Source organism: Fulmarus glacialis, unplaced genomic scaffold (assembly GCF_000690835.1).
Source record: "Fulmarus glacialis isolate BGI_N327 unplaced genomic scaffold, ASM69083v1 scaffold1902, whole genome shotgun sequence".
NCBI classification, from domain to species: domain Eukaryota; kingdom Metazoa; phylum Chordata; class Aves; order Procellariiformes; family Procellariidae; genus Fulmarus; species Fulmarus glacialis.
The window spans coordinates 4655-18924 of NW_009199561.1; the positions used below are offsets into that span (position 1 = coordinate 4655).

Consider the following 14270-nt stretch of genomic DNA (forward strand, 5'->3'; position numbering starts at 1 on the left):
GTCAAACAGTGCTGTGTCTGTAGTAACAGCAGATCTAGCAAGATAAATCCAGGAGAGAACTCAGTCCATTCACTGCCTTGAGAAATAGCTGAATACCAATAATATCTCTTAGAAAAACTTACAGTGGAGATGTCTTTTATACTTAGAAGCCAGCAGGATCTTGACATGGCAGACTCAGCTGGACACCTGAATTCCCAGATACTGGTTGGTTGTTGGACTACGGGATTACCTCAGATAAATGTATTAAGCCCAAGTTCAGGAGCAGCTGTTTTCTCCTCCTCAGTAAAAGAGTCTATAGGTAGGCCTTTAATTTTCCTTAACCAGGCCTTCTTGCATGCTCTTTGCTGGTCTTCTGTGAGCTTTGTCTGGTGTGCCCGATACTGAGCTACAGTAGCTGCCTCATACACCTCCTTCTGTTTTCCTGTCAGAAGCCTGAACCCACTGTCACTCCGGGAAGGGTCTGCAGCATACAGACAAAAGGGCTTTTTTCTCCTAGAAACAGCTTCATTCTTCATTTGTGCAATCATCACTTGTGTTGATTTGATCAGTTCAGAAGAAGCTGTAAAGGGATTGATAAGCTGAACCCCATCTTTGGTGAGAGGAATAGCTTTATCACGACCACTGTGAGCTTTCTTTTCTCGCAGCAAACCACAAGTCTTGGGACATACAACAGAGGGAGCAGGGATGGAGGAATTCACAGTGGGGCCATGCAAAGAGTTTTTCAGCTTGAGCTGCAGCATTTTGGTTTCAAAAGGTATAGAAATTCTTTTCATAGTCAGAGAATCACTGCGCAATCTCACACGTTGGAGCTGGAGTGCCTGATCCTTTTTGTGTTGCAGAGGGGTTTTGTATATTTGTACCTTTTCAGGGCGGTATTGCTGACGTTCCCATGCTTCCCTGACTTTTGCAGTGTGCTTAATACTGGAGCTGACTGGGGCCGACTTGCAGGCGTTTTGCAGCATGTTGACCGTTAAGAAGAACTTGTCAGGGGACATTGGACAACTTGGGCCTCTTCCTTTTTCATGCTGCAAAGTGGCTTCTGCCCTGTCAGGATGTGCAGGTACATAGAGAGAAGGGCCATGTTCAGATTTGCCATCTGTTTCCAAAAATAAAACAACACATTTGAGTTGAGGATAGTTTTTGTGATCGTCGTTGGCAGGGTAGTACTCTGAGTAAGACAAGGGATGGGTGCTGGACTGGCAGGCATATGAACAGTCCCAGTTAATCCACAGAGCAGGCAGCATAGGAAGCTACAAGCCAATGGTGCCCATTTCAGTTTGCTCATCCTTGGCCTCACTAGTGACGCTGCCAACATCAGTATTAATTCTGTCTCAGTTAACTGAGGACTGTTCCTTGCCATAGCCTATATGGGTCAAACTAAAGTCAGATTCTGTAACATACGTTGTATTTGTGTGTGGAATCCACCTTGTTTCAAACTATGGTTTCTAAAAGGAATGAGGTTCCCCACCACTCTTCCCATGCACCCCCTTTCTTGTCCTACTGCTTGTGCTTTGGGAAAAGGCTTCAAGACAGGCCCGTTCCCGGTAGAAATCTTGGAAGTAGCCAACATCTGAGAACCACTTTGAACCATTACTACTCAGAGCTGCATTTGCATTGGAAATCTCAAGACATGCTTCATAGCCTAGCTTTGCTGCCTCAGGGGATGTAAGGAGTGACCTGTGCTGTATGGCAGACACATCAAGATGGATTGTGTGATTATGGCCTTGACTAAGAACTAGATGGGGATTATGACACAGTTTGCATAAGTCCCATGGCCTTGCCATAGCGATTCACTTGTCACTTTGTTTTGCAATGTAATGCTGTTCACGTATCATTGCTTTGCAACACAATTCCGATTTTCCAGACTGGTTAACTGAAACTTCTGCCCTCTAGAAATGTATTTCAGAGAACATTAAGTTACAGTGCAGAAAGCAGGAAGGCAGAATACAGCAAAACAAACTAATGAAGATTACTGCTTGTTCCTCATTCACAGAATTTAGGACTTTAATCTGCACATACACATGACCCAGCATCTTAGTTACAAACACTAGGAGTTTGGGGTTAGAGACTTGGAATTGGTACAGCTCTTCTGAAGTAAGATGTCAGAGCAAGTCTTAAACTTTAAGATCCCAACAGATTCTGAATATAAATTCTGAGAAAAACTAACTTAAGGAGACAAATACCATATGGCTATAGACTATGTTTCTGATCTCAGTACTATCTCATTTTCAACTTTCAGGTTGCCACATCTTTCCTGGCTGAGACAATTTACATAATTTTTTTTAAACAATTTTTCGAGTTACTGCTATTGATTACATACCAACTACTTGAATAAATTTTATGCAGAATTCTCCTGCACCTGATAAAGAAATCAAAAATAGAACAAGGATACAATAAAAAAACCTAGATACCAGAGAACTAAGCCTTATAGCTAGAGCTGAGCACTTGTCCTGTTTATTTCATTGATCTAAAGCAGTTTCTGTAACCATCACAGGCTCTGCAAGTGATCTGTTTTACCGCTGCAAACCTTTCATCCAGAATGGGCCTGGCTTCTAGACATCCTTACCTTTTGTTTAATCCATTCATTTATCTTAGATGCACTTGTTTGAAGAATTACTGTCCTACCTAGCTGCAAAGAGTCCTTACCAGTATCTGCTGGGATTCCTGCAGAACGTGCTCTCGCTGACTTTTCTGAGGCAAAGGCATGGGGTTGTTTGGTTCCGGGAATGAAAAGCTTTTTCTGCTGCTCTGCCTGAATACGAAAAGTCTTTTCAATCTTGAGAAAATGCTGCTGTTGCTGGCAAGCTGCTGATTTCATCAGTTCATAGCCAAGAGCTAGAAAACAGAAGAAAAAGTAATCTCTAAGCTTCACTGGTGTTAAACTTATTTTTTTATTAAATAAAATCTTCATAACTGATGGGATTTCAAGCCTTGGGTTACTGTTTTGCCTCTTATTCACAGCTTCTAAAGGTCTAGGTATTAGAAATAATCCAAAGATATTTGCTTAGCAGAAAACCTCACAGAATTCAAAGATAACAGCAAATGTTGATTTTTTAAAATATTAAGTATGTATAAACAACCCATCCTTTTTTTGCCACTAAAATTAAAATATATTGCACTCCCTGTTTGTTTCCTGTTTCTACAAACTGTACGTCTTTTACCAAGTAGAGCTGCATCAGGGAGGTTAGCATCTGATGGCCTTAAAAGCATGAAAACTTTCTTAGCCCATGAGTTTATCTGCAAGTTTGATTGCAGAGCAGGAAGATTTGTGATACATACTGTATCAAAGGTTAGCATCTGATGGCCTTAAAAGCATGAAAGCTTTCTTAGCCCATGAGTTTATCTGCAATATACGGTTTGATTGCAGAGCAGGAAGATTTGTGATACATACTGTATCAAATAACTGCTGATTTAAAAAAATAACATCATAATGTTACCATTTAAAAGGTGCCTGCTTGTGTGCAGTTGCATTTCCCAGTGGTGGCAGATCCTGAATGCAGGTGTCCTATGGCTTTCTGGAGTATTTTCTAATAAATAATTCAAGCACTGAATCAGCGGCATGTATCCATGCACGCCAGCTGTAAGAATATAAATAATACTACTGATTTACTGGTTTCTCTATTACTCAGTTAGAAAGTGACAGTGCCTGTCTTGACAAACGTGTTGAATTTATACCAAACCTTTCTAAAAAGGTACAAAGGTTTTTCAATAGTTCTGTCATTTCCAGGCTTTTGTAATGCAAGAGCACATCTACCAGACTGCATTTTAAAAAAGCAGAGAGTCTGTATATTGATTCAGGTGAAGGCAGTGGGTACTCGAACTATTTCTATGCAAGAGCACATCTACCAGACTGCACTTTAAAAAAAGCAGAGAGTCTGTATACTGATTCAGATGAAGGCAGTGGGTACTCGAACTATTTCTAACTCATTTTAGAAAATGATGCCGGAGTATTGCAGAGGCTGTACGTAGTACTTTGAGATGCTCCACAGCCTTTCGGTGACCAGCAGTGGATCCAGCAAGACAGCATGAGTTGATCAGCACCTTGCGTCTCCAGAACAAGTTGATGCATCTGCCCGAGGTCGTGGCGTTTCGTTCGCTGAAGGTGAAGCGGTGTTCTGCTTGAAGTCCCGTTGCGCTGGTTTTTCTTCCCCACCATCTCTCGGTCAGCATCTAAGGTATAGTCCCACCTGACATCCTCAAACTGGAACATCAACAGACTAGTTGGTGAATTGATCACCATCCTGGAGAAGGGAATGAAAAGCCGTTAAAAGCACAGATATCATTAACACAGCAGTTACTACCTAAGGGACCCATTTGCTTCTGTGCAATACAAAACCCAAGGGCGCTTAAAGAGGTCCGAGATAACTATCGCCTGTTTAAGGAGGCATTAGCAATTAGTCCCATCAATCAGATGCTGTACATTGTAACTCATAACTCATATGAGCTCCATGAGGCTCTTTTCATTCAGCTCTATGGCAAAATTAGTTTTAAAATAATTAGGATGGAAATTGCCAACAGTGGACTGAGCTAGATCAGTGCAATGCCAAAAGAAGCTGGAGATACCATATTGTTAGGAACATTTAAACCTAAATAGGAGGGTTGTACTCGGTCTGATTGGGATGGAGTTAGTTTTCTTCATAGCAGCCCATATGTTGCTGTGGTTAGAGTTGTGCCCAAAACAGCACTGATAACACACCAGTGTTTTAGCTATTGCTTACACGGAAGCTGGGAACTACCTTTAGTTTAGAGGTGCATGAACCTGGGAGGATTTTCCATTATTGGCTTTTATAAAGAAACAATACATCAGGGAACAGGCAAGGGCTCTGTCAGGCCTTGGCTTGATTCTCCAACCTGTTATGAAATTTGGGTTCTGAATTCAGCTTTACAGTTGGGTCTACATCTTAAGTTGTATAGAAATAGGAAATTGTACATTGCTGAATGGACTAAGAAAATCTCTTTTCAGCCATTGTTAACAAAATCAGATTATTAAAGCAGTCAATAAGCAGTAGAGCCCTTTAAAACTTGTTTGTGAGAAGGACAGTAAAAGGAAAAATACACAATTCCTTAAATTACAATGTAATCTACCTAATTTGGTTCAGAGACCAATGGCAGCTGTTGTCACCAACCTGTTTCCTGTAACACAGAAAGAAGATACAGGGTCCCCTCTGCTATTGGCCATCAACACTTTCAGGCAGCTTCCAGTCAAGTAGTTAAATATACGAATCTTTCCGTCAGCACAGCCGCTGATGACTCTGAGATAGAGGAACTCCAGAGACAGAACTTCCCTGAAAACAACACTTAAGTGTCAGTACATTCACCATGCTTTCACAAGGAGACACGATCAACTACCTCTTTTGTCTTGGAGGAGATGCAAAGGTCTGCCTCATCAACAGGCTAAACAGAGGAGCTGATCATTATTAGACCTTTTAAATATCTTCAAGTCCTTCATAATCACTCCATGCCCAAACCAACCAACCCAGTGCATCCTCATAGCACCCAGTATGGTTATGACCATCTGCTGCATTTTAAATTTCATTTTTATGTCTAGGAAAGTAAATGAAAACAATATGATGCTACAGTTTTCACAGTTCTAATATACAATTAAAGTATTAGAAAATGGCATAGCATACAGTTGGTAGGGTTCAGCATGTAACTCAGCCACCTCCAACACAGACAGTGTCTATTCTTGACCAGGTTGTGTCATACCCTGTTGCATACAGCTTGGGATCCTTGAAATATTGGACTACGCACTGTCAGTCTTAAGTCATCCCTGTTTGTGAACAAGTGGTTGCGTATTTGCATTTGTTATAGGTCTTAACTGACAAACGCTGGTTGTGGCCATGTAGTGCCTGACACTGTTTTTAAAATGAAGACTGTTGAAAGCAAGGATCTTTCAAATACTGGGACTGGTAAGGCATTTTCTGTTCCTACAAGGGAGACATTTTCTTTGCAGATTTAGTAGACTTAAATACAACTTGAAACACATCCAATTCCTACTTCGGGTGGCGGAAAGCTATTAGGCATCTCTTAAGGTTTCCCAACATGCTCCATCCCAGGACATATCCATCGGTGCTTCCTGTGACTAGGTGCCACTGGTCAAAGGACAAGCACTTAACTGGGCCTTGGTGCCCCTCTAATGTCTGCAAAGTAAAAGAAATAGGTGCAACACTGTCAGCAATCTGGATGCTGTATGCCAAGATATCTTGTGGCATTCACAATACCAGCCTCATGTACTATATTGTAGTTTTATTGGGTGTTATTATAACATACCAATACACCCTATGGATAACTGTGTTAGTTTTATAGTCACTTACAAGAAATATTCTGGGCTTGTTGCTGATGATGAGCTACTGGCATAGAATTAACATCCATTTTCCATCTTTATTACACATGCTAAATAGATGTTACTGCACCAAGACCTTTTTCATGTATTGAACGTTCACCCAGGTGAGAAAAAATTGGACTGCCCTGAATATAGTGGAAAGGGCAATTGCAAACTTATCCCAGCTCTGGCTGAGCTATCTTGCATCTGAGATGCATCTCAGTTTGCAACTCTCTTCCCCACAGGTAGAAAGAGCTTCACTCCTCTCAGATGTGGACTAATATTAATTCTGGACATCTGCTACGGTAATTAGCAAACTCTGGCCTCAACCTTTACATTGCAGAGCAGCTATCCAGCTGCTTCAGCTTTATAAACTGGTTCTGAGAGCAAGTTTCATATTTTGGGCTAACTCATGATACCTCCAACCCCAGGAGCTGTCAGTCAAGCCCTTCCACCCTCTTCCCAGGTTCTGAATGTTTCTACAGAAGCAGAGATGACTGTATCTACAGAGAACAAGTAGTGATGGGGGTTAAGCAAGGCAAATCAAACCCTGGGTTAAAATTGACAGTTGTTTGCAAATCAGGTTTTATATTATTTGTTCACGAATAATTCTGCAGTTTCTTTTATCAGTTTAGACTGCTTTTGTCTTTGTTTTTTGGGATTAGTTTCTTTTAGAAAGTCTTTGGCAAAACCAAAAAGCTATGATAAACTAGCATTGGAGATTTTTGACCATTTAGCACAAAATTATCCACCTAACAAACTTACTTTGATCAGAGTGCCCGTATCAGCACACCAGACTTTCACCAGCCCTCGGTCACACCCACTGACAACATGAGTGCCATCCATTTTAACTACCCAAACAACACTGTTGTGCTTCAGAGTCTTGAGACATTTCCCACTCTCCAGATTCCACACTGTTAGGGACAAAGGAGAGAAATATTAAAAATACATATGCCCCAATGATAAGTTTTGCTGAGTACAAAATGAGTTAAAAGAATTACAGTTGCACATTGTACCTATAGCTCTGCATGTAGCCAAGTGCTGACTTAAAAAGTATAATTGCATGGCAAAAATTTTAAATGCAAAGTCCAGAAAATAGCACATCTTTTTCATCCTTATTCTATAAGCTAATAATAAGGAAACCTCTGGCAAAGCTGAAAGTTGATACTACTTTCCCAAGAGTTGGTCCGGCTCTATAGCCACAAAGCCATTAAAACTGAATAAAAGCAGAAATAAGGAGAATTTATTCAATGACACAGAGACTTTGCGTGGGTGTGTGTCCACAGCTTAGGCTGTTCTGGAAGCAAATATATGAGGCACTAAAATTCACCCTCCAATTTACAGACTTACTTTCACACTCACACACAGACTTACTTTCACACTCACATGAGTTGTGATGAGTGTGACACACTCAAGTGCTCTGACCATTGCTTGCTACTATTTGCCTTTGCCTGGGAAGCTGCTGGTCTTGGCTCTTACCTTTCACCATCCCATCTCTGGCTCCTGACACAAACTGCTCTTCATGTAAATCCAAGCAGGTGATTGTCCCACGGTGACCATTAAAGATTTTCACACAAGCACCACTGTATATATTCCAGCATCTACAAAGGACCAAGGGAAAAGGGAATACAGTGATTAACTTAATTGATGGCTTATTCATGTTATTCATTATTTCCTACTTAACAGGCCCAGCTCTTCTCCCATACTCACTATGTTAAAATCAGGAGTCATTCCACTAAGGTGTCAGAGGATTTGGAATGATCAAGTCAGGCTTAGTATTAAATTTTTACCCATATACTTTGTTCTTCTGCCTCCAAACCGCCTGGAAACGTGTGGCTAGATTTCACCTTTGGCATGGTTACCTTCAATTAACCTTAAAATGTAGAGCTTTACAGATAAGGTTATTTCTTTACTGACCGGTGCCAAAATGATTTCTGTTGACTTTATCTAGAGGACTTAAGCCTGCACTTAAACAAAAGCCCTTGGAGTGGGAAGAGTAGAGAGGACAGAGCCTAAGTCGGTATAAACTCCGTTTTTGTTAAATGTTGCCATTGATGAAGTCGTGCAATTGCCATACTAGAGCCGGACAACCCGCTGCTTAGCTTTTTACCCCTCACCATGATACTTTTGAGATTCAGTGATAAATAAAATGTAAGAGCTGATCATCTCCACCCCTTGTCTCAGGGTGCAGCACCTGGAAAGCAGCAGCTGTACAGCACGTACCAGGGTGTTGAGCCTGCTTAGCACAACAGGCCTTCTAAAATGTCACGGAGAAACCCAGCCTCCCTGAACTCGATGCTGACCTGAGCAAGGCCAGAATCTCACTGCAAGTGCTTCATTACTCTAATGAAAATTATAGGAAGGAGAATTCCTAAAGGTAGGGGTGGAAGGACTAGTTTCATTTTTCCTAGATTTGCCAAGGGGCTGGCATCCCAGGGCACAGTCCCCGTGCTGCTCACCTGATGCTGAGATCAAAGCTTGCACTGAGAACAAACCCTTTCTTCTCATTGAGGAACAGTGCTTTGATGCTCCCAGCGTGGCCAGAGAGCAAAGGCGGCACTTCTTTCATTCCCGGCATACCAAGAAGCCTCACTTTTCGGTCTGCAGAGCCAATGGCTACCAAGTTTCCACCGCTGTAATGGATTATTCTGCTTCCGTCTGATCTGGATTAGAAACAGTGACTGAGGTGAGCTTTAGCCAGCTAACAAGGTACAACAGGTCTAAGACTGCAACAGGCATTTATCTGATGCTTAATGGTCCTCATTGAGCAACCTGATGGGCAATACGCTTAAGCGGGTGAATCCTTTGCGGGGCACACAACCAAGGTCCCTAGTTCCACATAACCATGTTTGCATCTGGAGGGTAAGCTTAAAGAGGAGAGAGGGCTCCTCCCGGCCCTATATCCCTTGTGTTACACTGCGGGTTGCTAACCCTTATGTCTTTAAAAATAGCTTATCTTGGTATCTTTATAAATAACTGGATTTGACACTGAAGACTTCTTAACACTGATGCTGAGAGACCCTTCTCTGGCCATACATTCCCACAGAAGGATTGCAAGGAGCGGGATAGGTTTTCAGAAGCCACTGTTTGGCCCTACAGCTGGGCAGTCTACTCACTTGTCTGTGAGGACACGAATATTGTAGGAGCCACAGAAGACATTTCTCTCTTCCAGCTGAATCGTGTCAGTTTGCAGACCGTGATAGGCCGCCTGCAGATTGTCTTCCTCCTCCTGATGGAAAGAAATAGGGAAATATAAGTCAAGGAGCGGGGAATGCAGCATTATTCCATGGTATTAAATGTATCAGCTTGGTCGTCACTATAGTGATGAGACCAACAGAGACAGAAAGTGCTGGTAAGGAACACCCAGACTGCAGGAACTTTGTGTTAGTGCAGAAACGAGGGTTGTTCCCATGCCAGGTTCTGTGGCAAAAATGGAAGACCTGACAGCTGCGCCTTTTATTCTTTGGGAAAAAGGCCGTGTTGTTGTGATGCTGCCCAGCCTTGCCAGAACCCCAGCCTCAAGGCTACGCATGCGACTGGGGGGACACATTAGCTCAAGGCAGGTCCAGCCTCAAGGCTATGCATGTGACTGGGGGGACACATTAGCTCAAGGCAGGAGTTCAGGGATGCAGGCTCCCTCCCATGCAAGAAGGGCCTGAGCAAGCATTGGTCCTGACAAATTGCTCATGACGGTGCAAGCCAGAAGCAGGAGTGGGAGAAGAGTAAAGCAACTCCGAATTCACTGTCCTGTCTTCCAAGACCACCATGTCCTCCTTCCTCCCCAAATGCTGAAGTGCAAATACAATGAAACATGGAAGGCAAACAACTTCCAACGTACCTTCGTTTTACTGCCCCAGTTGTGGCCTTTCACTTCGATGACATCACCCTCTTCATTTAACTGCGGAATTGTCACATCGACTGTTTTAGCATAGTTTGAAACTGCTCCTCTAGGGCATAACCCCTAGGAATAAACCAGTAGAGGCACCACAGTTACTGCAGAGCCCATGCGCACAAAGGATGCTGCTCATGTGCTGATGCTGAAGTTACATGCAAAGCTGAGCTGCACTTACTGGCTTCTTGTTATTGTTTAAGAGACCTGGCTTGCATTTACCACTTGTTGGTATAAGATTTAACTTCTTGTGAAAAAATAATTGTTTTTTGGTTTTTTTGAAACTCTAGTCTTAAGCTTTTAATAAGCTGCAAAATTTCAAAGTGCATCTCATCTTTGGCGAGCACTCAGTTGATTCAGAATCCAAACACACTGAGATGAGAGGCTCTCAAAACATCTTTATCAATATTTAAGATTCATTTTTGATGCGTGAAACCTTCCGTTAAGCCTTCTTTGAATGCTAGCACAGAACTGAGATTTCTATACTGTCTTCACAAATCAAAGCATGCAAAGACTCCCAACTATCTCTGGGGATTTACCTTTACACTTAACTTGGTGTGTGGCAGGTCTATACTAACCAGGACAAGCCTTTTCTAAAAGTTCTGCTTTACCAGCTCTTACTTCTCACGAAGAAACCTAGCATTTCCATCTTCCTATGCGGTGCAAATAAAGCTCATTTTTGAGCTGCCTCAGGGAGCCGTTGTAGCTCTGCCCAGTTTCCACTAGCTCCTGGAAGTCCAGTATTTGCATTTGTGACCAAACTCTGCTTTCTTGATTACAAGAATATTTTGATCCATCTTTAGAGTCACAGGCTCTCTAAAGGTCAGTAAAAGCTATTCTGTTGTGCTTACTTGTGACAGTAAAACATCTAACCTGGCTTAGCTCTGCAGATGGAGGAAAAAGGAACAGAGCAAAGTTGGGAGGTAGCATCTAATAAAAGCATCTCCATCTAATGGCTTGGGCAGAAAAACACCGTCTCTTTCTGCCGCATAATAATGGCAGAAACCCAGGCATCATACCTGCAAATACAGGATCTTCTCCTGTACTATGCTTTGACACACACGTTCCCTCTTGACTTCATTGGCCAGAAAAGCCCAGCATCTACTCACAGCAGCAGATGCATTGAGAGATTTTTGATCCAAAAGCCCTGAGAAATTAAAGGGATAGATTGGCTAACGCCATCCATTCGTTACCCTTAGGGAAAACCACCCTTGGGAAATCAGAGCAGCTTTACCCAGGATGTACATGGACAGGTGAGGTGGCAGGCAGCGAATGAAGTCCTTGGGTTGGTTGACATTAGAGAGTGACTGGAGAGATGCAGGAACCACGGTGACATCTTGATCAGCTAACGACATAACAGGTGAGTTGTCCCCTGCGTCAGGACCCTCCTGGATGAGGCACTCAGTGTTTTGGGGCCAGAAGCGCGTTGCTGGTGGTTGACCACCTAGAAGACAGGGGAATTTACAATCTTGTAAGTGCTTGAGCTTTTGTGGCTATTAACAGTACTGTCGTTAGTAATGCGCTGCAAGAGGGGGTTGATCTTAGTCTGTCTCTTCCGCTAATCCCTTTGGTGCTGTACCATTCAAAGGAAAATGCTGAAAACACTCAGGGTCTTGCAGGACAGTTCACACCAGTGGGGTTTGAGGGCAGAGAATGACAGCTCTTCCCGCTTCCCACTGCCCTGAAGGGTAGTAAGGGCTCTTCACAGCTGGAAGAATCAAGTGATCAGAGGGCCATGGGAGACCCTGGGTGAGCTTGGTGGGGACGCAGTGTGACAGTTTTCTCTTTACAGATATTTACCTCCTCCGCCTCTATCTACAGCAGTCACCAGTATGGGAAAGTGACTGTCCCAGACTCTAAGGGGGAAATACCAAAACAACCTCATGCCAAGGACATAGCACTACTTTACTGAAAAGAGTGGAAAACCTTCTCTTCCTTTAGCCATTAGATTTTCTTCAGTAAAAATATGACTTGGGTTATGACATTGCAGAAGGAGAGAGATGGGGACAAATTTCTCTGTTGTCCCAGAGATAACGGAAGGGTAAAGACAGCCTACGCCCTTCTCACATCAGTAGTTTTCGCATACATCTCTAGCATCTTTGCCAAACTTCAACCCCCCACAGTGTAAGGCTTTCCTTCCTTTCAGGTGCAACACCAGCCACAGTGTTAGGTTTTGAAATTGAGGTTGCGCTGGTGGAAGACCTTACACCTGGCAGAACAACATCTCAATCAGCAGAAGGGAAGACACTGTCTTTCGTCTCTTCGATAAGAGCATACTCGGCAAACTTGAGAAGTAACTCAGAACAAAGCCAAGCATCTGTTGAGTGGCATCACCTCCTCTGGCATGGCACTTTGAACTTTCCAGCTAACTATTGCTGTGGTCTGCCATGCTTTTTTCCAAAATGACCCAGAACAGAGCTGTTCCGAGGCAGTGCCAGTTGTTAGTGTCCTGGCATGAAACACCATAGATTTTTTTCTCCCTAGTATTAAATACTCAGGTAGTGGTACCCATCATACTAAGCTGGCCAGTTCTTGCAGATGAGGTTTTACTTCTAAGAGCTGCAGAAGAAGCACTAGCAGGCCATAGTGGAAATTGGATCTGGGCACTGGGCTGAGGACAGCTGTCTTCCTTGAAGCTGCTTTGGGATTCAGCAGATGATCCATCTACATCTTCCTCTGGAAGAATTAAGAAAAGAGTCAAACCTTACAGTAGGCATCTTAGAGCTGAATTAGGGGATTGCAGAAGTTAGAATAGTATAGTAAGTATCTAATAAATAAATTATGCTATATTATTTATTCTATCCCTTCTAGCTGTGCAGAATTAGTCCCTTCAGTGCTTTCTTTAGTATGATTTTAATCGCTTAAAACATTCAATTCATAGCCACCCCTCCCGAGATGTGTTGCCCAGGAGAATTAATGACAAAGTTGTTTTCATTACGTTGTTGTCAACTATACTCCATTATAAGCTATATTCCTCTTCGCTTTAACGATCACCTCTTCTACAGGGTTACTGCACACTGGTGCACACGTGCAGGCTGGCACTGAGGCAGAGCTGGCCCTGGGAGGTTGATGCTGGGTCAGGGTAAAGCTGCTGGGTCTGAGTCCCATCTGGCCCCGTCTCCTGCTGCCAGGAACACCCCATTCCCTCCATGACCTGTGCTCACCCCCAGCTTTGCCCACTCATTTCCTACAGCTGGAAGGATCAGAGACCTAAACGATACCAGATTTGCAGTATTAACCAGAAGGTTAATAGCTCAAGGCAAATAAAGCTACAATTAACAGTTATGTTAGGTAGGTGGTTTCTTTCAGCAGTTTTGTACTGCCTGCACGGGGAATTTTGCCACATGCAATAAAATACCTGCTAGAGAGGGGAACAGCCAGAGCAGCAGCATTGGGAGCTGCCGGACTGCTGCAGATGACAGAAAGGAACCTGGGTAACATTACCTCCATCTTAGCATCTCCCCGAACCCCAGGCTGGCCCAGAGCATGACCCGAGAAAGCTCAGAGGCAGATCTTGGTCTCTGGGACAGAGAGAGAGTGACTGCAGCACTCCACATTCCCCGAAGGACACGAGATACCCTCACAAACAGCTGATAATCCCAGCCCTACCACTCTGCGAACAAAAGCTCGTTCCCCAGACGAGGAAGAACAGCAGCAAGGACCGGGTGCTGTTTCTCTCCACCGCTGGCCCTGCGGGGAAGGACTCTGCCGAAAGCCATGCACCCAGGTCATGGGTGATGTCCTCCTGCCCAGCGCCCAGAGAGTTACTTTCAGTTGGTGTTAAACTCGGCCACCTTGCAAATCTCAAGCTGGGAGAAACCAAGAGGATTTCTGGAGCTCTGGGGAATCCGGCACAGCCCCAGCGAGGCAGTAGCTGCCTTTCCTACGCCGATAACCTCAAAAGGCACTAAAGGGAAAACCACCACGGCGTCACCGTCCCCAGGCATCAAACCCCGCAGGCCCGACTGCCCGAGGTGCGAGGGTTTTGGTCCAGTTTTCTGCCTGATAAACAGTAAATGAAGCATCACCTGAAGGTCCGTGCCGCGTCCCAGTATCTCC

General features: G+C 43.6%; 1 protein-coding gene across 1 annotated transcript; it reads right to left on the bottom strand.

Moving 5' to 3' along the window:
• Positions 1-230: 230 nt before the first annotated feature.
• LOC104073486 (F-box/WD repeat-containing protein 10-like) lies at positions 231-12887 on the bottom strand (the record flags this gene model as incomplete). Its single annotated transcript, XM_009573284.1, has 13 exons — positions 231-1168; positions 2647-2835; positions 4042-4241; positions 5127-5285; positions 5998-6140; positions 7088-7236; positions 7802-7923; positions 8782-8985; positions 9439-9551; positions 10161-10283; positions 11231-11358; positions 11446-11655; positions 12762-12887. Coding segments are annotated over 13 exons (2804 nt in total), but the record flags the coding sequence as incomplete, so codon positions are not given.
• Positions 12888-14270: the final 1383 nt, after the last annotated feature.